The 22,747-nt window shown below is 38.6% G+C and overlaps 1 protein-coding gene across 1 annotated transcript; it reads left to right on the top strand.

The window, feature by feature from the left end:
* Nucleotides 1-1,226: 1,226 nt before the first annotated feature.
* Nucleotides 1,227-22,404, top strand: FAM221A (family with sequence similarity 221 member A). The gene is made up of 7 exons (XM_026677984.2): nt 1,227-1,490; nt 5,949-6,122; nt 9,255-9,445; nt 11,921-12,127; nt 15,688-15,801; nt 15,883-15,971; nt 21,687-22,404. Exons 1-7 carry the CDS (start codon nt 1,426-1,428, stop codon nt 21,756-21,758), a joined length of 912 nt encoding a protein of 303 aa, XP_026533769.1. The 5' UTR covers nt 1,227-1,425; the 3' UTR covers nt 21,759-22,404.
* Nucleotides 22,405-22,747: the final 343 nt, after the last annotated feature.

Below are 22,747 nucleotides of genomic sequence, written 5' to 3'. Positions count from 1 at the left end.
TGTGCTTTTTTGATGATGTTTTTGATGTTAGGTGTCCATTTTAGATCTTGTGATATGCTAGAATCTAGAAATTTGAAGGTCTCTACTGTTGATACTATGTAGTATTGTAACAAGTGGTAGTATGGGAGGGTTTCTCCTAAAGTCTACCACCATTTCTACAGTTTTGAGTGTGTTCAGTTCCAGATTGTTTGGTTACACCATGAGGCAAGTTGTACAACCTCCAGTCTGTATGCAAATTCGTCGACCAATCACTACTGTATCATCTGCAAACTTCAGTATTTTAACAGATGGATCGTTTGAGATGCAGTCATTGGTATATAGGGAGAAGTGGAGAAAGCACACAGCCTGGGGGGCCTCCTGTGCTGATTGTACAGGTATCAGATGTGATTCTGCCTAGCTTCACCTGCTGCTTCCTCTCTGTTAAGAAATTTATGATCCATTTACAAGTGTGTTCAGGTACCGCTAGCTGGTTTAGTTTAGTTAGAAGAATGTCTGGAATGATGGTATCGAATGCTGAACTGAAGTCTACAAAGAGGACCCTTGTGTTTTACATTTAGAACAGAGTTCTTTTCAGTGGGGAGGGGGGAGTAGAACTCCTTAGCATCAGAGCATGTTAATAATATATGAAATACTAATGCTCTGATAGTCATTTCGAAAAATCCTTTCTTAGTGAGCACCTAGAAGCCAAGAGGAACATAAGTGGCAAATTTTAAGTTTGTAGTCTTTACGGTTCTGGATTTTGTGATGATGCATGAGTGGTATTTCCCATAGATAAATGGATGGATGGATGGATGGATGGATGGATGGATGGATAGGTAGGTAGGTAGGTAGATAGATAGATAGATAGATAGATAGATAGATAGATAGATAGATAGATAGATAGATGATAGATAGATAGATAGATAGATAGATAGATAGATAGATAGATAGATAGATAGATAGATAGATAGATAGATAGATACTGTAGTTACTAGTGAATCGCCATTCCGGTCTTTAGTTTATATGACCCACTGAAGTATTAACTACCCTGGCTAGACAGGCAAAGTTTGTTGCTCTGCAACTGTGCAAACTCAATTTCTGGAGGGAAGGCGGCCTAGCTAGTGTTTCTTTACTAGCTGCCCTCATCGCAAAATCGTTCAAACTGTAATTTTGTCGCTGAAGCAGTTCACGTAGCAACCGAAGAGCGGCAGTTTCAACGAAATCTATTCAAAACCAAGGTAGGCGCTGAAAGTGTTCTGAAACCGCTGCCGCCAAAGCAGCGGCGAGTCCTCCCGAGCGACACCGCGGCTCCAACCGCTCCTGACAGAGAGCCGCCTCCTCTTCCCGCGAGGCTATCGCTCCGTGTCTCGAGTTCTTGGAAAGACTTATCCGGATCTGCGAAAGGGCATTTCTGCTGCGGATAGCCCGTAGGCTGTTCCCAAACTAATGGAGCGGCTGACATTTCAGTCCGGGGCTGCCGCGGCGATAGACGACTACTTGGAATATAAGAGGTAAGGAAACCAATTGAACGGCCTCTTCTTATCCATCGAAAAGGGACTGGGGAAAGTCGTGGCTAAGGCGCCCTGTGCGGAAGAGGCAATCCTCGCGGAGGGTCTCAAAGACCCGCGTTTCGTATGTCGCAGAGACCCGCGTTTAATTTAGATTTTGTATAAAGACCCGCGCGATAGTTTGGTGGCAGTTTAGATTTCTTTATGCGTAGAACTCTTTGCCTGGCTGCACTGTAAACTCTACGGCAAACTTAGGGTTGCTGACCTGAATCAGGAACACATTTTAGGAATCCAATAACATGGAATCGACGGATTTACTGCATGCGGTTTCACCCAATCTAATTGATTCAGCAAATCATGGGACAACTCCCTAAGAGTTGGAGGTCTTGGGGCGTATAAAGAAATAAATGTCTTCTGGGCATATATAAGAAAGAATTTCTTCACTTTCTGAAGATGCTGTTCTTTAGAGCTAAGAGTCAGAGAAACATTTTGACTTAAGACTCATTTTCCAATAGGGAATTTCCATTGCACTTTTGGCTTCAGCATTTTTTGGCTGTGTTATTGCAACACAATAACCTCTAAACGGTGGTTCACTGACTCCACTAATTTTCACCTATAACCATACAAGTATACAAGTATACAAGCTGTTTATGAATTCGGTTTGCACAAAAGCTGGAGCCTCCAAGTAGCTGATTACATCACAATCTAGCATATGAATTCATATAGTGCTTAATTAAAACATTTCTAAGACTCATTTTCTGCTCCAATCAGATCCCAAAGAACTGTTACCTATCCTAAGTCAAGCTCCTTGTCTAAACTGAGTAGTCTGAAGAGTAAGAGTCAGGAGTCTAGAGTAGTACGCATAAAACACTCCCTTTCAGGCTTTAAGGTGTACTGGAGTGAGTGGTGAATTGGGAGCAGAAAAGGAGTGAGGTGGTTCTAGTCCCAATTCAACCACTAATCACAATCAGTTTATTGCAGGATGAAGGCCTCTTCAACTGCTTTCCATATGCTTTAACACAGGGGTCCCCAACCACCGGGCCGCGGACCGGTACCGGTCCGTGGATCACTTTGTACCGGGCGCAAAGAAAATAAAAATAAAATAAAAATGGCGGCTTTCTTCGCCTTCGGTGAATGCTGCTGGGATCAGGGATCAAGGACACAAATGAAAGAAGGGAGGAGGAAGCAGCCAAAGCCTGTCCTACTCTCTGGCTCAGTGGCGGTTTCCTCCCCTGCCGTTCCTCTCTCAGTCGCTCTCTCGCTCCTCCACCAGCCCAGGAAGAAAATGCTTCAAAGAAGCTGGCAGGGTGGCTTTTCCTGTCAGCGCAGCTCCCGAAGCGCCCGTTCACCCCCACCCGCCGCCAATCAATCCAGGTTCAATCAGTGCTCCATTCTGCCTGCCTGCCTGCCTTCGTTTCTGGTTGTTTCGGGCAGCTTCGGCTGAGAATAATAACTATTCGCCTCTTTTATTCAGCGAAGCTACTCCGAAACAACCAGAAACGAAGGCAGCTCAGGCAGAGCAAGCAAAAGCACTGGATTGAACCGCTGTGGGGTGGGGTGAGCAGGCGCCGGAGGAGCTGCGGCGACAGGAAAAGCCACCCGCCGGCTTCTTGAAGCCAGTTTCTTCCTGGGCTGGTGGAGGAGCGAGAGCGACAGAGAAAGCGAGGCAGACACCTGAGGATGAGGCTGAGGGAGGCGGGCCGAGGCGGGGCTTCTCAGCCGTCCTGCAGGGGATTTGTCCTGAGCCGCGGAGACAGCCGTGGGCCGCCGCCGCCCTGGCGCTCCCAGTTTTGAAGGCGCTCCTCAGCCCGGCGCAGTTCCTGAATCTGCAGCTGAAACCCTCCGTTTTAAATGTCCCAATAGAAGAGAATATCTGTCGCTCAGGGTTGCAATGAGGAGGCATTGGCGCTCCCTGAACTTGGTGGTTTTGCTGGCAGGCGTTTTATTACCCGACTAGGTAACAACATCAGATGTTACCTAGTCAGGTAATGGCGTCTGCAAGCAAACTCACCAACTTCGAACCCCCTCCCCGGTCCTTGAAAAGTTTCTGCGTGAAACTGGTCCCTGGTACAAAAAAGGTTGGGGACCACTGCTTTAACACACTAAGTTTTTTCTCCATTAACTCCTTTGAATTGAGTTATATAATCTCCACTACTACAATTGATATCCAACTGAGATTGTTATCCAGCATTGATTTGTTTGTGGTGCGGTATAGCTTGCTCTTTGCCATTTTGATTATGCTACCGAACGTAGTTTGGCAATTTCCTTGTGGTGCTACAAACAGATAGATAGATAGATAGATAGATAGATAGATGATAGATAGATAGATAGATAGATAGATAGATAGATAGATAGATAGATAGATGATAGATAGATAGATGAATAGATAGATAGATAAATAGATAGATAGATAGAAAGAACATTTTTGGCTGTTTGCAGAGTTCAGTCTGACTCTGGATTAATAATTTATCATACAGTTGGTGATTCATCTTGATGATTAAAAAAGGAAATTATTGTCATTTTTACAGAACATCTAAAATATGGGTTCATTTTGATGAGGACTAATAAACTTCAGTTAACTAATATACAGTTTATTCTGCATTATTGAACAAAACAGTACATATTGCCTAATAGCAATCATATTTATAAATTGCTGAGAAAGCTGAGAAATTTTGGAGGAAGGTGCATTTACAGTATTCCCAATATTCTGATCCATGCTGGAGCTCTTCTCACATTATGCATGAATATTTAAACATGATTTCAAAGTGTGTTGTGCTGTACATTATTCATTTAGAATATTATCCTCTGATTTCTTTTTAGTATGTGCTTTCATTGATTGATGAAAAATGCTCCATGCTAAAGCCATAGAAGCTGTATTTTGAAGTGACCTATATCAAGGGACCTTTTGGACCTCAGGGACCACCAAACTCATAATTTCAGATCCCAGGGACCACTAAGTGGTTCTGTGGGCGTGGCCTAATTTGTGGGTGTGGCTTGGTCATGTGACTGGCTGGGCATGGCTTGTATGTAGATATAAATATTTCTATAAATATTGCATTTTTTATAAAAAAAAGAGCAAATTTTACCCAAAATCAGGCAAAGCAGGCAGGCAGATTGAGTTGCTCACAGAATCACAGATTCCTTCAGAAATCTATCTGCCATTGGCTAGCTCAGTCCGTCACATAAAATTTGCTTGCAAGCAAACTCATAAAATTTGCTAGCAAGCAAACTCACAAAATTAACTCACAACACACCATGCATGTAAATATTGATTTTTTTAAAATTAAAAAACAACTTTTATCCAAAATCAGGCAAAGCAGGCAGATTGAGTTGCTCACAGAATCATTCAGTGATCTATCTGCCATCGGCTAGCTCAGTTTCTCAAATTTGCTTGCTGTGAGTCTGCATTGAATTTGCTTGCAAGCAAACCTTCAGTCCTAAGGGAGGTTCGGCTATGCTTAGCTAGAAAGCAAGAAATCCAACCATTTCCTGCTTCCTAGTTAATCTAAATCTCCCGGCACAGCAGAACAGATGATGGTCGGAAAAAGGAAAAATAGCAACTTAGCAGACAAGTTTGCTGGGTAAGGAGTGAGGGTTCCCGTGGGCCATGTGGGTGGCGCAGCCTTGTGTTTCTGCGCAGCCTGGATTAATTGCTTTGTGGGGGTGCTCTGGAGGTGAGATTTCTCTGAGGCCCACCAAAATTTTCTCATGGCCCACCGGTTAGCCACGGCCCACCGGTTAGCAACCGCTGACCTATATATTAAGATTGGGAATTTTGAAAGGTGATATTGGTTATGTTATAATCCTTGTACTTATTTTTAAGATATTTTAGTCTTTATACATGAGGTGCATGCTGCTGCTTTTATCTTTGTCTGTTTGACTGAATTTTATTTATTTGTTTTTTCTATTTTGCCGTTATATACATTGACATTGAATTTTGTAGGGCAATTCAAACACAATGGTTATTGAATGATTGCACTATTCTAGTGCTACTGTTCTAGACTTTGTCTGAGTTTACAGAACATGCCAAGCTAAAATATAGTTGGCTAATTTGTGGCCCAGTGTGTTATGAGAATCCAGCCAATATGGTTTATGATTCAGCATATTGTATTCATATAGTTGTCTGAATTAATTTCATAAACCACGAGTTAGAATTGTATATGAATATCCTTGTCCAGGGATCACTCACTGTTTACAGTTTACAGAACATGCAAGGTGCGTGGGGGAAAAATTAAGGCACCCTCGAAAAGATGGCTTAGCCATTTTTTCGGGGGTCAACAAAAAATAAGGCCCAGCCTTATTTTCTGAGAAACACGGTAGATTATCTTATTTTGTCTCTCATTCACTCATGATATGACAAGTTCTTCTTGTGGTCTGTGCGCATATTATTAAAAGGGTTGTTGATTACAGTTTTAATTAAATATGTAATGTAAAGTATTTCAGAAATCAACACTTTTGCAGAATTGTAGGAGAAGATGATGGTGGGAAACTGTTTACCCCAGAAGAATATGAACAATATAAGAAACAAGTATTACCAATTCGGTTGCAAAATAGATTATATGTGAGCTGGAGATCACCAACCGGCATTGACTGTAAACTCATGGGTCCAGAAACACCTTGCTTTTGTTCTCACAGGTGAGGCATTCTTTATTTGTGCCAGATGCACTAAAATTTATCTTAGATTTTTTAAAAAAAACCTTTGATTATAGAATATTGTCTTTAATAGTCATATATATTGTATATTTATAATATTTGTTCAAAAGGAAGACTAATATTCCCACAAATGATTTTTATCTGTGTCTTTTTTAAGAGTGGTTTTGCATTTGTTGAAAATGCAAAAATGCATAAAATAGAGGCAGATATTGCCTTAAAATTATGGTTATACTTTTGAACTATCTTTTTCTTGGGATAGTACATTTATAATGCCAATTTGTATTCCTTTCTTTGTTTCCAGTATGGTTTTCGTTGTGTGAGAAGTAAAAAAGAATTATTACTGTGCTTTGCTTTATCTTCAATGGTAATGGCTCAATAGCTGTACTCTTCTGGTCTGTACTATCAGACTCAATAACAACTCTTTTGTGCACAGAATATTATTTCTCTGCTATTGATTGGTTTCACAAATATAAGCCAAGAAAAAGTAAAGCTTTAACTTCTCATATTCCTTTTATTATGTTAAAAACATTTTGTCTTCAAAATGTGTAGATCTGTTCATTCTTCACTTATAATATATAATTAAACATATTAAGCACTGTATGTACTGGTACGTGTATGTGTGTAAACATACATATTCTCACACACTTTTTTTGTTTCAAGTTTTTTATTTTATTTTACAATCTATCCATATCAATGCATGAACAGTGTGGCACAGGGTATCATACATTTTAGTACAAATAAAAATAGTGCTATTAATCATATTTGTTACATTCCTCAAGCTTATGTAGTTCTAGTATTGGTACACATATTTGTATTAAATTATAGATTTTCATTAATTAATTAGTCAATGTTTCAATACGTTATTCCAATGCCAATCGCAATATTGTTTAAACATACATAATATCATTCAATTTCTAATTTTCCCTCTTATTACTTTTGTCTTACTGTTTACTAATATTCCCCCTCTTATTTCTATCCTTACTCTAACTTTTAATCATGCCACCATTATATTTAAAAACAAATCCTTCCTATCTGTCATCTCTTGTCCACTTTAAAGCTTTAATTGTTCATTTTTTAACTTGCCTCCCATATTCCTCTCTTGGATCTTTATACCTATCTGCATCTACGTCCTGACTATCCATTTTAAACATTTCTCCCATCTCTACCCTTTTCCATTGTCTAGCTTCTAAAATATCTAGCCATGCCCCTATCTCTCTTTCAAAAATATCTTCCTGTGTCTCTGGTTCCCATTTTAAATCTTTTAAAATGTTTTCTCTTTGATTTATTTCATCAGTTATTGTTCTTTTTGTTATTGTCTCTTTTTTGTCATCTTGTTTTGTTTGCTGGTTAATCTGTTCTGCTTTTTCATCTGCTCCTTCAATTGGTTCCTCCTTTTCCTGGGCGTCTTGATCACTCATTGTCCTTTGTATAATATTTCCCAATTTTTCATCCATGCCATGCATTAAATTCTTAATCTCCTTGTGGTTTCTTATCAGAATGTCCTTGATGCTTTGAAACATCGACAATATTTCTTCCCAAGTTCCATTCAATACCTTCTGATGGAGCATCTTATCTTGTTTTAATAAGTCCCGCTCTTGTCCAATAATCCAAAAACCATATATTCAAGCCTAAAGTCACCAAAATAAATTCAATATTTACAATTTTTTGTATTCCATAGTTAATCAATCTGTCCCTTTAGATAATCCCAAGAGCTTCCCATAATTTCTTTAAATTCCCTTTATATGTTCAGTCTTGTATCATAGCATTCAGGCTCTCTTTAATGAAAATATCTTCCTTATTCTCCTATTTGAATCTCCAGTAGTCACATTGTAGGTGCATAAAACAAATCCTTATCAGATTTTTCCAGGATTTAAGAATATGTTATACTTTCCTTTCATCAGCAGATGGTACTCTTAGTTTAGATTTCAACGTTAAACAGTTTTAGTCAAATAATAAATCAAAATATAGAAACAAAGTTAGTTTTTTAGGTACATAGTTCCAGTACTTTTAAAATGCCTTTCCAGAACAATACCTGCTCAGGTTAAAAGTCCAATTTTCTGTATTTTAAAAAGTTTTTTTTCTTCTCTTAATTATTTTCTTTCAATTCTGCAGTTTTTCTGAGTGCTTAGTGGCTGCTTTAGCAAATAGTTATGAGCGCCTCTTTTCCTGGAGTTTTTCCTTTTGGGGTTAGGTTTTAAATAAAAAAGAATCCTCTAACTCAGCTCCAGCATCAGTCTTAGATATTCCTCAGCTGTTACAGCTTCGTGGCAGCCATCTTTGGGCTGCCTCTTCTCCTCACAGTATCTGAGAGGGGGAAAAAAACAGGAGTCCAGCAGGAGTTGCAACTCTCTGCAGTCTCACAGGGTGCCCCTCTTTGCTTCGCCACCCTACAGATCGGCTTTGGCTCCTTTCAGAACCCACCAAAGGGGAGAAATCGAGACGGAAGCACGGAGACCCGCTCCTCGTATCCAGTCTCTCTGTGATGTCAACCGGAAGTCCTTATTCTCACACACTTTTGAGTTGTTCAACAAGGAAAAACTCATGACCTTTTTTTCTATGTAATTTATTGATAAATGAACATAAGGTTGTAGTATTGAGAAAATTAGACTTTTCATTTTGGATTATGTATGTTCAATTCAGGACAAAGTTCATTCCAAGTGCTACTGCTGAGAAGGATTCATTCAGAGATTCATACTTTGGAAACCTCAATATTTCTGGAAATTATCGGCCCAACACAAATAGAAAATTTAGCAATCTTAGGAATCAATTAAAATAGGGCCCCCCAATCCCTAGGCCGTGGCCCAATACTGGAACTTGACTGCAAAAGCAATGGAAAAGAGCACGAGTGCACAGCTCCACTTGCACGAACAGCGGGTGCCCATGCCAACTGCTCATGTGGAAGCATCCCCTTTTCCCTCCCCTAACAGTCCACAAAGCTGGGGCCTCTGAGTTAAAAGATTGGTGCATATTTTAATCTGGGATTAAAGTTGAGATTTTGAAGTATTGGCCTTGCCCCTTTTATAAAATAATTGAATGTCTTTGAATAAAAGGATCCTTAAATATTCTAATAAGGGAATAATAACAGTGCATCTTCATTTTTTAAATTTTTCCTAGGTATAAACAACACAAAACAGATTTTGAAGTGATTCCAAAAGAACGTCCTATTTCTATTCCTTGTAGAGTGAGTCGGTGTCCATGCAAATCTTATAATTTTGTTCCTCTTAATGGTACTCAGCCCATCCGCTGTAGATGTAAGCATTTTGCAGATCAGCATAATCCAGCAACTGGATTTCTATGCAATATGTGTAAGTGTACTTTGACTTTGATTAAATGAGTAATTCATATGTAAGAGTAACTACTATCCACAGATACCTTTTTTAAATACTGTCTCAGCATCATAATAATGTATATCTATTGCTTTGGAAATAACTAATATATTTCAAATTCTGCAATCAGGAAACTAATTCAAGATTCTCCATAAATATTTATTCAGCCAGCTTTGGCCTGCCTGATTAAATCTATTCAGGAGAAGCTGCTGCAAATTCCATACTATTAGGAGTTCAGGGAGTTGGAGTAAGGAGGTGTTTTTCTGTTGCAGTCCCCATATTGTAGAATAGTCTCCCTAGATTTGACTGGCTTTTCTTTGTTGGTTTCTATAAGATTATAAAGACTGAGTTTTCTGGAAAGTCTTTCTCTGATTTGAATTGTCACCATCCTCTATCTTTGTTTAGATGTCTTATATTTAAATAAAATTTTTATTTTAATATAAAATTGTTTTATATTGAATTTTTATGTGAGCTGCCAAGTGTAAATTTTGATTGAAGCAAGCAAATATGCTAAATAAATAAGTACTTTAAATCTGGCTAATTTGCATAATGATACACAATATTCAAATATGTGCTGCTTCCAAATAGGAGATCCTCAACACACAATGACTGTTCCTATTCTCAGACAACTCCTTGCAAAATTAGCTCACCTGCAAATTACACTGCTCAAAAAAATAAAGGGAACACAAAAATAAGACATCCTAGATCTGAATGAATGAAATATTCTTATTAAATACTTTGTTCATTACATAGTTGAATGTGCTGACAACAAAACCACACAAAAATTATCAATGGAAATCAAATTTAGCAACCCATGGAGGTCTGGATTTGGAGTTACACTCAAAATTGAAGTAGAAAAAAACACTACAGGCTGATCCAACTTTGATGTAATGTCCTTAAAACAAATCAAAATGAGGCTCAGTAGTGTGTGTGGCCTCCACGTGCCTGTATGACCTCCCTACAACACCTGGGCATCTCCTGATAAGGTGGCAGATGGTCTCCTGAGGGATCTCCTCCCACACCTGGACTAAAGCATCCCCCAACTCCTGGACAGTCTGTGGTGCAACGTGGCGTTGGTGGATGGAGCGAGACATGATGTCCCAGGTGTGCTCAATTGGATTCATGTCTGGGGAACAGGCGGGCCAGTCCATAGCACCAATGCCTTCATCTTGCAGGAACTGCTGACACATTCCAGCCACATGAAGTCTAGCACTGTCTTGCATTAGGAAGAACCCAGGGCCAACCGCACCAGCATATGGTCTGAAGATCTCATCTTGGTACCTAATGGCAGTCAGGCTACTTCTAGCGAGCACATGGAGGGCTGTGCGGCCCCCTAAAGAAATTCCACCCCACACCATTACTGGCCCACTGCCAAACCGGTCATGCTGGAGGATGTTGCAGGCAGTAGAACGTTCTCCACGGCGTCTCCAGACCCTGTCATGTCTGTCACATGTGCTCAGTGTGAACCTGCTTTCATCTGTGAAGAGCACAGGGTGCCAGTGGCGAATTTGCCAATCTTGGTGTTCTCTGGCAAATGCCAAACGTCCTTCACGGTGTTGGGCTGTAAGCACAACCCCCGCCTGTGGACATCGGGCCCTCATACCACCCTCATGGAGTCTGTTTCTGACCATTTGAGCAGCCACATGCACATTTGTGGCAGCTGGAGGTCATTTTGCAGGGCTCTGGCAGTGCTCCTCCTGTCCCTCCTTGCACAAAGGCGGAGGTAGCGGTCCTGATGCTGGGTTGTTGCCCTCCTACGGCCTCCTCCGCGTCTCCTGATGTACTGGCCTATCTCCTGGTAGCGCCTCCATGCTCTGGACACTACGCTGACAGACATAGCAAACCTTGCCACAGCTCGCATTGATGTGCCATCCTGGATGAGCTGCACTACCTGAGCCACTTGTGTGGCTACCACTAGACTCCGTCTCATGCTACCACTAGAGTGAAAGCACCTCCAGCATTCAAAAGTGACCAAACCATCAGCCAGAAAGCATAGGAACTGAGAAGTGGTCTGTGGTCACCACCTGCAGAACCACTCCTTTATTGGGGATGTCTTGCTAACTGCCTATGCTTTCTACCTGTTGTCTATTCCATTTGCACAACAGCATGTGAAATTGATTGTCAATCAGTGTTGCTACCTAAGTGGACAGTTTGATTTCACAGAAGTGTGATTGACTTGGAGTTACATTGTGTTGTTTAAGTGTTCCCTTTATTTTTTTGAGCAGTGTATTATCTAAGCAAAGAATAGTGTTTATGATTCCAGATGTAGAAATAATTATCTTGAACTTACTATTCTTTTCCTCATGTCTGTCCTATTTAAATAATGCACATATGAATATTAAAAGGTTTCAGTTGTGGCAATTGTTTATATCACCAAGGCTAAAGCAAGCAAAATTGACATTGAGTGGAAACCTTTCAAACAAATTCTGACATTTTCTAACTGTTTTGCATTAGGTTCCAAATGTGCAGGGTTTCACAGTTGCTTTACTTGTGGATGTGGCCACCCAGCATATTCTCATGAAACTATAGTGGAAACAAAAGAGGAACGCTTAGCCCAAGGAAAGCCAGTTGGGCACGATGTCCCTTATGCTGCAATGGGGGGACTAACAGGTTTTAGTTCCTTAGCAGAAGGCTACATGAGACTTGATGATAGTGGAGTGGGTAAGGATGAAATTATTTTTAAAAAATTATACATGATTGCCTTGGTATTTCTCAGCCAACTTATCCTAGGGAGTTTGGGGGAAGACAAGCATTGAGCATGCTATATATTTAATTTAGAAGTCCTGGAAGAAACTGGGGTGGAGTGGAGATATGGGATATGCATTGAACAAATAACATAACTTAAAAAGGAAATAATAGTTTAATAAAACAATTGTGATAGCTTAATTGCGTGTCTAACAATATTAGTGCTGTTTCAAGTAATTATGTCTGATTATGAAATCTATTTCAGTACTATCAAGACTTACTTGAAACAGCACTAATGTTGTTAGACACACAATTAAGCTATCCAATTATTTTACTAAACTGTTATTTTCTTTTTGTTAAGTACACATGCTTGAACTTTTTTTTAATAAGTGAGTATTGCCATATTTTGATTTATACGGAATTACCTTGAAGATCACTTGCAATTCTAATAGGTTTACAATTCTTCTTCCTGATGAATATGAAGTTATAATACTGTATTCCAACATGAGGTTGGTTTTAGATTGTTGCCTCCTTCAGCTTTATAAATCTATGAACATTGATTTTGAATAACCGTTCTGACTTTTAATGCTTGTCTAAGCTTAATTTCAACATAGAGGTGCTTGACTTTCAAATCTTTTACAGCCTATGTTTAATATAAATAGTCTTTCATAACAGAACTTCATCGCTGATTAGGCTGGTTTTTTTATCTGTTGTAAATTAAGGAGTGTCATTTACAGTTAGCAACAGGCCTTTACTGGAATACCTCTGTGGTGTTCTATATTCCTATAAAGATTTTATTTTTATTTTTTATTTTTTTTTGTCAATTGCTTACAAGATAATAGGTATAAGTAAAAGCATAGTTATGAATACATGGATACATATAAGAAAAATAAAAAATAAAATAAAAGAAACAATAGGACAGGGACGGTAGGCACGTTGGTGTGCTTATGCCCGCCCCCTACAGACCTCTTAGGAAGGGGATGAGGTCAATAGTAGACAGTCTAAGGTTAAAGTTTTGGGGGTTTGGGGAAGAAACCACAGAGTCAGGTAGACTATTCCAGACATTGACCACTCTGTTGCTGAAGTCGTATTTCCTGCAATCAAGTTTGGTGCGGTTAACCTTGAGTTTGTATCTATTGTGTGCTCTTGTGTTGTTATGGTTGAAGCTGAAGTATTCATTGACAGGGAGGACATTGCAATGTATGATTTTATATACCATACTTAGATCAGACTGAAGACGGCATAGTTCTAGGTTTTCTAGGTCTAGAATTTCAAGTCTGGTGGCATAAGGTATTCTACCAAGTAGAGGAGTGGAGAAGTCCTCTTGTGAAATATTTCTGGACTTTCTCAACTGTGCTAATATCAGATACGTAATGCTGGTTCCAGACTGATGAGCTGTATTCGAGTATTGGTCTAGCAAATGTTTTGTATGCTCTAGTTAGTAGTGTGATATTGCCAGAAAAAAAGCTACGTAGGATTAGGTTAACAACTCTTTTTGGCTATGAAGTTACAGTGGGCTCTAGCACTTCGATCATCAGAGATGAGTACTCCAAGGTCCTTTACAGAGCTTGGATCATCAACAAGGTCTTGACTATTCAGCCTGTATTTTATTTTCTGATTTTTTTTGCCAATATGTAATTTATTTGTTGAGATTTGAAGTTGCCATTTGATTGACCATTCTGATACATAGTCAAGGTCTTTTTGAAGGATAGCAGTATTGCCTGTGGTGTTGAATAGCTTTACATCATCAGCAAAGAGAACACAATTGCTCTTGATATGATCACAGAGGTCATTTATGTAGAGTATGAAAAGAGTTGGTCCTAGAACACTGCCTTGGGGGACACCACTGTCGACAGATACATAATTTGATAGGACGCTCCCAATTTTGACCATTTGTTGTCTGTTTGACAGGAATACTTCTATCCAGTTATGTAGGTGTCCAGAGATACTGTAAGATTTTAGTTTTAGGAGTAGTTTGTCTTGTACCACTGATTCAAAGGCTTTATAGAAGTCTATGTAGATTGCGTCTATTGCTTTGCCCTGATCGAGTTGTGTAGTCCAAATGTTTTTGCAGTGTAAGAGTTATAGATTACATGATAGTTTTTTCCTGAAACCAAATTGTTTATTAGAGAGTAGGTTGTTTGTCTCTTAAGTGGAGGATGATGGATTGGTTAATAATTGATTCCATGACTTTACAGATGATGCAGCATAAAGAGATTGGTCTGTAATTTTCAACTAGGCTGGGGTCTCCCTTTTTGAAGATGGGGATGACCATGGCTTGTGACCATAGTTTTGGCAAGGAGCTGGTTCTGAAAGATTTTTCAAAGATTATGCTTAGAGGTTCGGCTATGCCAGTGGATAGCTTTTTAAAGAAGTAGGCACATATTCCATCCGGCCCAATAGATAGAGATGGTTTTAGATTGCGTAGTGCTTTTTCAACATTGTCTTCTGTAAAATCAATATGTATTAGATCATGGTATATCTTATAGATCAGTCATATCTTTTTTTCTCCGAAAATGTATACATATCTAAAAAAAACATAAAACAGAGGAACAATCAGATTTACATTTACAGATTTATCTTAAATAGCTGTCCTAAAGATAATATTATCATATGTTTATTTTTAAATTAAATATAATTAAAAGTCTTTTAAGTTAAATTTTGAGTTATAAAACAATAAAAACATAATTTAATGGACTTTGGTTGAGAACATAGCAGACACAGAATGGAAAATAAGCAACAATAGGTATTCATTTCCCTCATCCTTCTCATTTTACAGAGATGTAAGAAAGCTATCTTAGGATACATTTTAATTGTTGTTTCTGTCAATATATTTGATTGTTTTTTTACTTTAATAACAGCTTAATCATCGGTCTTATTAAAATCCATTTCATAGTTATTCCCAAATAAGTAGTAGTGCTCATTTTGCAACAAAATGTGCATTTTGCACTTAAAGATGAAGAAATGTGTTACATCATATTACTTGTTATATTTTATAAATTTATTTATTTTTTATTGAATTTTTGCCATTCATTTCTCTGCCAGGTGACTCTAAATAAGTATAAAATAAATATTTATAAAATAATAAATTTTATTTATGTTCAAACGTGCTGTGAATTGGACTCCACTTCATTTGATATGTGGGATATTATCTTAAGCTGGAGGTTTATACTGATAATTTGGGACAGGGCAAACAAACAAAAGGAAACGAACCACAGCAGTTTGCTATTAACCTTACTAACAGTGGTTGTTTTCAGGATTTTCTTGTTGACAATTTAACCAATGACTGAATGTTTAGGTTGATACATGCAATATGATTTACAGAAAATAGAATTAACTGTTTTGGTGAATCTTGATTCATCTTGATTATGCTATTTTATCCACGCTCAATTTGTTCATTTTATACTGCACCATCATCTAATAGAAATGCTGTTCAATATCTTTGGTGGTCTTAATTGAACAAATATTTAACCTAGATTTTATTTATTGACTGTAGTACTTTAATTTTAATTTGTTAATGTTTGTTTATTGCTCAGGAGCACCTTCTACTCAATTTTTAGAAGCTCCTGTAACCAACATGGATAATCCATTTTTAAAAGCATTCCAAGGTCCATCCAGTTCTATGCAGGCCTATTCCCAATTAACAGATGGTAATGATTTTTACATTTTTTATAGTTGATTAAACAGATTTTAAATGCATTTTAAAATTTAATAAAAATATTGTCTTTAAGGAAGTACAAGTACAACAATGCAAGTTTCCAGTTTAAGGAGATCTGAAGAAGATGATATGGCTTATTTTGAAAGACAGTATCAGGCACGGGTAAGTCCACAGTACACATTATTTAAACCAGAAGCATTTCTTTCTACTTAAAAATATTTCTTTTCAAATGGCATAATAATGTGTTGACGATTTTAAATAGTATGTTGGGGAACTGTAGTGATATTTGAAAATCAAATATAGTTAGATGGAAATATCAGGACTGTCGTGATATGCAAAAACAAAGAACAATTTTTGTGTAATTTATATCGAACACCAGTGATTTTTTCCATTTATTTCTTTTTTTTTTTGAAAACAAGTTTTATTAATTTTTTAAAACACACAAATTATCATTATTCATTACATGTTTAAACCTTTTTCCATTGTAAATTTAACAAGTCAGATAAATTATGATTCTGTTTTAAACCATTTCCATATAATATACCAAAACCTCTTATTCAATTTCTCTTTACTTCTCTTTACTCTTATTCAATATCATTATTATTATTTCATCTGATTCTTTCTGACTTAGTTACCATTATTCTCATTCTATATTTCTACAAGTTTTTACCAATTCTCCCCAAAAAAGACATATACACACAACACACAAAACATAAAAAAATCTTTTGGAAAGTAACTTGGACCCAGGTATTTCTCTCTTCATGGACTTCAATTATATTCATGCTCATCTTACATATCATTACTTATTTTATTTACCATTCTAACCCTTCTATATTAACTTCTCCACATATTTCACACTTCTTAATTCTACCTTAATTAATCATCTTAGTTTAAATCATTATATTTGTATCTTTTGTCCATTTTTTATCATCCCTTTGTCTCATCCCTTATGAAAAAAAAGAAAATCAGTTTCTCCTGAAATCATTAATCAGAGTATGATGCCTTTCTATCTCCCCCCTAAGTTAATCAAATTAATCTTTAAAATAATATCTAATACCCAATCAGATTTTGCTTGGTACATTCTATCTAACTAATACATCCAACACAATTAAGTGTCTAATTAAACAATAAATCCAAATATTAAAAAGAAATACTATAATAAAAATTTTATAATAACATCAATACCATAATTTTATTAAACTCTTTAATTAAAACAATATTCTAAACCTCTCCTATTATTAAGTTTTAAAGCCAATCATTTTTAAACATTTTAACATTTTAATCTCTTATCAACTCTTAAACCATTGCAATACTACCATCTCATCTTATGTACCTTGCAAAATCTTTTTTTTTTTTTAAAAAAAATATACTTTATCCATTATCCATAAAAATTCCTTTTTCCATTTAATTTCAAAACATTGTAGCTTTTCTCCACCTTTTCCCTTTCTTTCTTTTCCCAACAAACCTTTCTACCCCCCTTCTTCTAGCCTCTGCCTTACCGGCTTCCTTCTCTGTCGTATTTCTTTTCCCCTTTGTTTACAATCATCATATTGGTTTTGCACTTTATTTTTCCCTTTCTTAAATGTTTTTGGATCTTAAGTCCTTAAATCCTTTAGTTTTCTTCTTTTCTCTTCTCTTCTTTTCTTTCTCTCTTCCTTTTTCTGGATCAAATTCTGAGGTTCATTAAAGATGGCTCCTTCCTTTCTTTCTTGTTCCTCTGCTGTCTTCATCTGTTGTAATTTTTGTTGATAATTAGTAAGCGCCATTTCTAAGAAAAGGAAAGCTTCTTCCACACCATCTTTACCATTTTTTTTGCTTGTTCATATTCTTTTCTTAGTTCCTCAACAGAAAGAGCCATTATAAATCTTTTCTTTTCTTTTCTCCTTCTTTCTTCTTACAACAACCAGAATATTCAAAAGAAAATAAAAAAGATAAAACAGTCCCAAAGTTATCAATCAGTCCAAACCAAGGCAGAGTTCTCACTTTCTCCTTCTGGGGTAATATCAATCAAGAGAAAGAAAGTCCAAATCTGTTTAAAATCTTATTACAATATATTCTAGTCTTCAAATCCTTAAGGCATCTGCTCCAACAAATCTTAGCATACAAATATTTTCTTCTTAATCCTCTCTCTTCCCACTCATCGCTTAAAACCAATTTCCACCTAAAAAAATAGGTTTCTTAATATCCAGTTATTTATTCCGTAGGAAAAGAGGAAAGCTATCCTTTCAGCACCTTCAAGCAGCCGCTTTTTTCCTCTTCTGGCAGGTATTATTCAGAGAATCATACTTTTCAGGAATTTTATTAAATATGTCTTAGAGTCCTAGGAGCCAAGAAAAACTTTCTCCTCTCAATCACTTTCTCCACTTCCTCCTGCGCATTCTTACCCGGCTGCCAGCTTCTTTGTGGCGGCCATTACGGACCCCGCTGCACCGTCCTGGGAAAAGGGAGTTCTGCCGGCCAGGAGAGAGTCTGCAGCACCCCAAACCCTTCTCCGGATCTCCCCTACTTCAGCTGCCCCTGCAAGTCAGCCTAGCTCCGCATCCCGGCTGGGTGGGAGCCCCAAAAAGCTAGCGCGGCAGGGATCGCGCAGCCGCAAATCCCTGCCGCTCGCGAAGCCGACAAACCGGAAGACTCCTCATTTATTTCTGTTGCTGTAATTATTTTTTATTATATCTGAAGTTGATAAACTGAAGTTGATAAACTTCTTATGTTTTCTATTTCTGCTTATCTATAATTAGAAAAATTCGAAACCGTTATGAAGCTGTGCAGTGCTTTTTATCTTGTTTTGAAAAGGTGCTCTGGGATTTTTAGTACATTATAATATCTGCTTATGACTTATTAAATCAGTGATATACCCTATGTTTCCAGAATTATGTGTCTGCTGTACAGAGACTTTGCCTATAATCCTACAGTCCTGGAAACAGCAAAGTTGCTTTATTGAATTGCTGGAATACTGATTCATTCTGCTATGCATTCCAAAGCACTTCTTTATCAAATCCAAAGCATTGCACAACAATAATAAGTAACTACTGTTGAGGTATTCCTCGTTAGGAGAATGAGTGCACTCAGGGAAACGTAGTGAGAGTGGTGAAGAATAACACACAACCAGCATACAGATACACTGAATAGTAAAATGTAGGTTTTACCTTCTGTAAACGGAGTTTGCTAACAGTTTGCAAGGCTCACAGCAATCCAAGCAGAACGACAATCAGGCAAAAGGCAATACAGAAATGCAAGAAGAGAACAAACCAGGTTTCTGGCTCCATCTTATGGCCGTCTGAGGAACCTCAGCCAATCATAATTACAGCACTCTCTTAAAGATACAACAGTATTAAATAACTATCCTGGTTTATACATTGCCAACCCAGCTGTTAGGTGACTATCATTCCTAACAACTACCGTGTTTCTCATATAATAAGGCTGGGTCTAATTTTTGTTTTTGAGCCCCGAAAAAATGGCTAGGTTGTCTTTTCAGGGGTGAATTAATTTCTCCCCCCACGCACCCTCGCCTAGAGCGCCCTGTGGGCAGCCACGCCTCATCACCAGCCACTCCTAACGGCCAATCATGGCGGAATGCGAAGGGCTCCCTACCCCGGCCAAGCACCTTTGCTGCAGACCTGGGTCAGCAGGCAGGCGGTGGTGGTGTGGATGTCCGCCGGCAGTTTCAGCCTCTTCTCGGGCCTCCGTAGCTTCCACGGTTCCCGCCGGTGCTGGCACCTCTCTCACCAGAGTTGTCTCTAACAACAGCGTCTGAGTCAGTCCCGCTTTCCCCCCCATCCCCGTCCCTGCAACAACAGGGAAAAAAAACATTTTGAGGTACCCGTGAGCACCGTACAGTGCGTTTTTGTTTAATCCCGAGTGGCTGGTTGGGCATGAGAAGAGCCAAGCAAGTGTCTCTGCCGCTGCTACCCTTGGTGCTCCAGCCTCAGGCTCTGCAAGTTTCCAAAAGTCCTGATGCGCAGCCCATTCCTGCATTCCAAGCACGCCCAGGCCGAGCTGCAGCTGTCCCTCTCTTGCCAGTGCCATCTCCAACAGCAGCAGCAGCAGCGGTGGGAACCGTGGAAGTTACAGAGGTGGCTCCCCCGCCCGAGAAGCGGCTGAAACGCTTCCACGGTTCCCGCTGCTGCTGCCACTGTTGTTGGAGATGGCGCTGGAGAAAGAGGGACAGCTGCAGCTCAGCCTGGGTGCGCTTGGAATACAGGAATGGGCTGTGCACTGGGACTTTTGGAAACTTGCAGAGCCCGAGGCTGGAGCACCAAGGGTAGCAGCGGCAGAGACGCTCGCTCGGCTCTTCTCACGCCCAACCAGCCATTCAGGATTAAACGAAAACGCACTACGTGGTGCTCCCAGGTACCTCAAAATGTTTTTTTTCCCCTGTTGTTGCGGAGACAGGGGAAAAGTGGGTACTCCTCAGATGCTGTTGTTGGAGACGGTGCTGGTGAGAGAGGTGCCAGCAGCAGCAGGAATCGTGGAAGCTACGGAGGCCCGAGAAGTGGCTGAAAAGCTGCCGGCGGACATCCATGCCGACGCTGCCCACCCACTGACCCGGGTCTGCAGCAAAGGCTCTTGGCAGGGGGTCGGGAGCCCTCTGTGCTCCACCATGATCGGCCATTAGGAGCGGCTGCTGGCAAGGCGTGGCTGCCCGCAGGGTGTTTCTAACAGCAGGTCGCCCCTTTCCCCCCATTTTGCATGTTTTAAAATAGGCCTAAATTTGGGGGAGGGGCTTAATTTCATTTTATGCCTAGAAAACATGCTGGGACTTCTTATTGGGGGGGCGTATTGTTGGAGAAACACGGTATAAGGAATAGAAATATGACACATATAATAGGATAGATTGGAGGAAGGCCATAGTTACTTTTTTAGTATTTCCATTTTGCAGAAACAAGATAAAATACAGTTTTGGAAATACATATTTTTACTTTCATGTTTAATCAACTGATCAAACTCTTCAGCTGTTTAAAATGCTTCCATCATGGATTCCCATAGTAGTAATGGGAAATGTGCTGATTCAAAAGCAATAAAGATTTTAGAGGAAGCACATCTGCCTTTCTCCAGCACGTTGATTGGAGAATCCACACATGGGTAGATACATGCAGTGATGGGATCCGACTGGTATAACTACTGGTTCTGTTTCCCTATGTCATGCGTGCATGCGCAAGTCATGCGAGTACAATTTACGACCTGCTGAGCTGCCCGGACAGCTAAGCAGCGCTGCATGCAAGTGCACAGCAGTTGGAAAAGCCCCTTTTTCCTGCTTTTTCAGCTGTGTTGCGCAAAGCAGCTGCGGTTGAAAAAGCAGGAAATAAAGGTCAGGTAAGAGCCCGGGCGGGTTGGTGGGGCAAAATAGTAGCAGACATAGAACCAGTTCTATGCCTGCTTTTCTTCAGAACTACCGGTTCTACAGAGGTGGACAGAACCGGTAAAATTCCACCCCTGGATACATGCCTTTCTGCCCAAAGACTGAGTCCTTCATTTATTTTACCACATCCCTCTGTCAACTGCCACTCTCCCAGTTCACAACTCAGTCTGGCCTTAAAGGAATGTGGCAAAAAAATTGGCTCTCATCTTTAGGCAGAAATGTTTAGATTCTCCAGTCAATGAGCTTCTATCAGGTTGGAAATTGTAGCCCGGCCAGCGCTACTGTGGTCCTAACGCGCTCGGCTTTGCCGACACTGAGACTGCCTTCATTTCAATTTGTGGGTTTGTGTCAATTCATATGGGCACTTGGATGTAGAAGCATCCTGTAAAGAAAATTTCTAATGCTGTAGGATAAGAAAATGTAGCAATAATGGGACTAGATGAAAGTTGTTTTCTATAGTTTGAAGAAAACAAGGAGAGCTTATGTTTCAAGTGATTTTATTATTATTTTCATTACAGTTGAAACAAGGGAAGGCGAAGGATCAGAAAGGCAAAAGTCCTATGCCAACAAAGACCCAACATCATCAATAATATATTTGGGCTTCATTGTAATTTATCAGCATCTCTGTCCCCATCTGTCTGTCTGTCTTCAGTAACTACAATACGTTTATTTTTCTATGCCAATTTTGTTATATATAAAATTATACTGTACCTCTTTTCAGGCATTGAAGCAAAATAATACTATACATCTAATTCTGCATACTTGAAAATCAGCAATGGTAAAAATTCAGGTTTTGTGGTAGAAGACTATAGTATAAACATTGAGAACTACTTCTTCAGAAGAATTTATTGTTAATAAAGATTTGCATTTGTGGTTTTTTTTTTTCAATATTTCAAAATTTGAAAATATTCATAATATAGAAAAACAAATAATCATTACAGATGGTAATTGAGCCAAAAATTTATGTTGCTAAGCAAAACAATTGTTAAGTGAATTTTACCCCATTTTAGAACCTTTCTTGCTATAGTTGTTAAGTGAATTACTGCAGTTGTTAAGTTAGTAAAATGGTTGTTAAATGAATCTGGCTTCCCCATTGATTTTGTTTGTCAGAAAGTTACAAAGGTAATGACATAATCCCAGGACATTGCAACTGTCATAAATAAGAGTCAATTGCCAAGTGTCTGTTTTTTGATCACATGACCATAAAGATGCTGCAATTATTGTAAGTATGAAAAACAGTCATAAGCCATTTTTTTCAAAGCAGTTCTAACTTCAGTCACTAAATGAACTGTTGTAAATCGATGACTACTTATACAGTTGAATTGATTTATCTAAAAATAATGCAGTAAAATGTGGTTGACAGATTACTAGGTTTGGATTGGATATCATACATCTTATGCCTTGTTTTTTTAATAGTATATCCCTTAATTATACCAGTGTTAAGAGATGCTATCTGAAAATGGATCTTAATCTCTAATAACAGTAGAATTAGGTTTAGAATAACTTTATTGTCATTTTAAAGGTACACTAATCAGCATACATTAAAATGAAAATTCATGTACCCACATATATAACATAG

Source organism: Notechis scutatus, chromosome Z, assembly GCF_049901735.1.
Source record: "Notechis scutatus isolate UNSWTSFEM ecotype Mainland chromosome Z, rNotScu1.2, whole genome shotgun sequence".
Classification (NCBI taxonomy): Eukaryota; Metazoa; Chordata; class Lepidosauria; order Squamata; family Elapidae; genus Notechis; species Notechis scutatus.
This window is presented reverse-complemented; position numbering and strand designations above follow the sequence as displayed.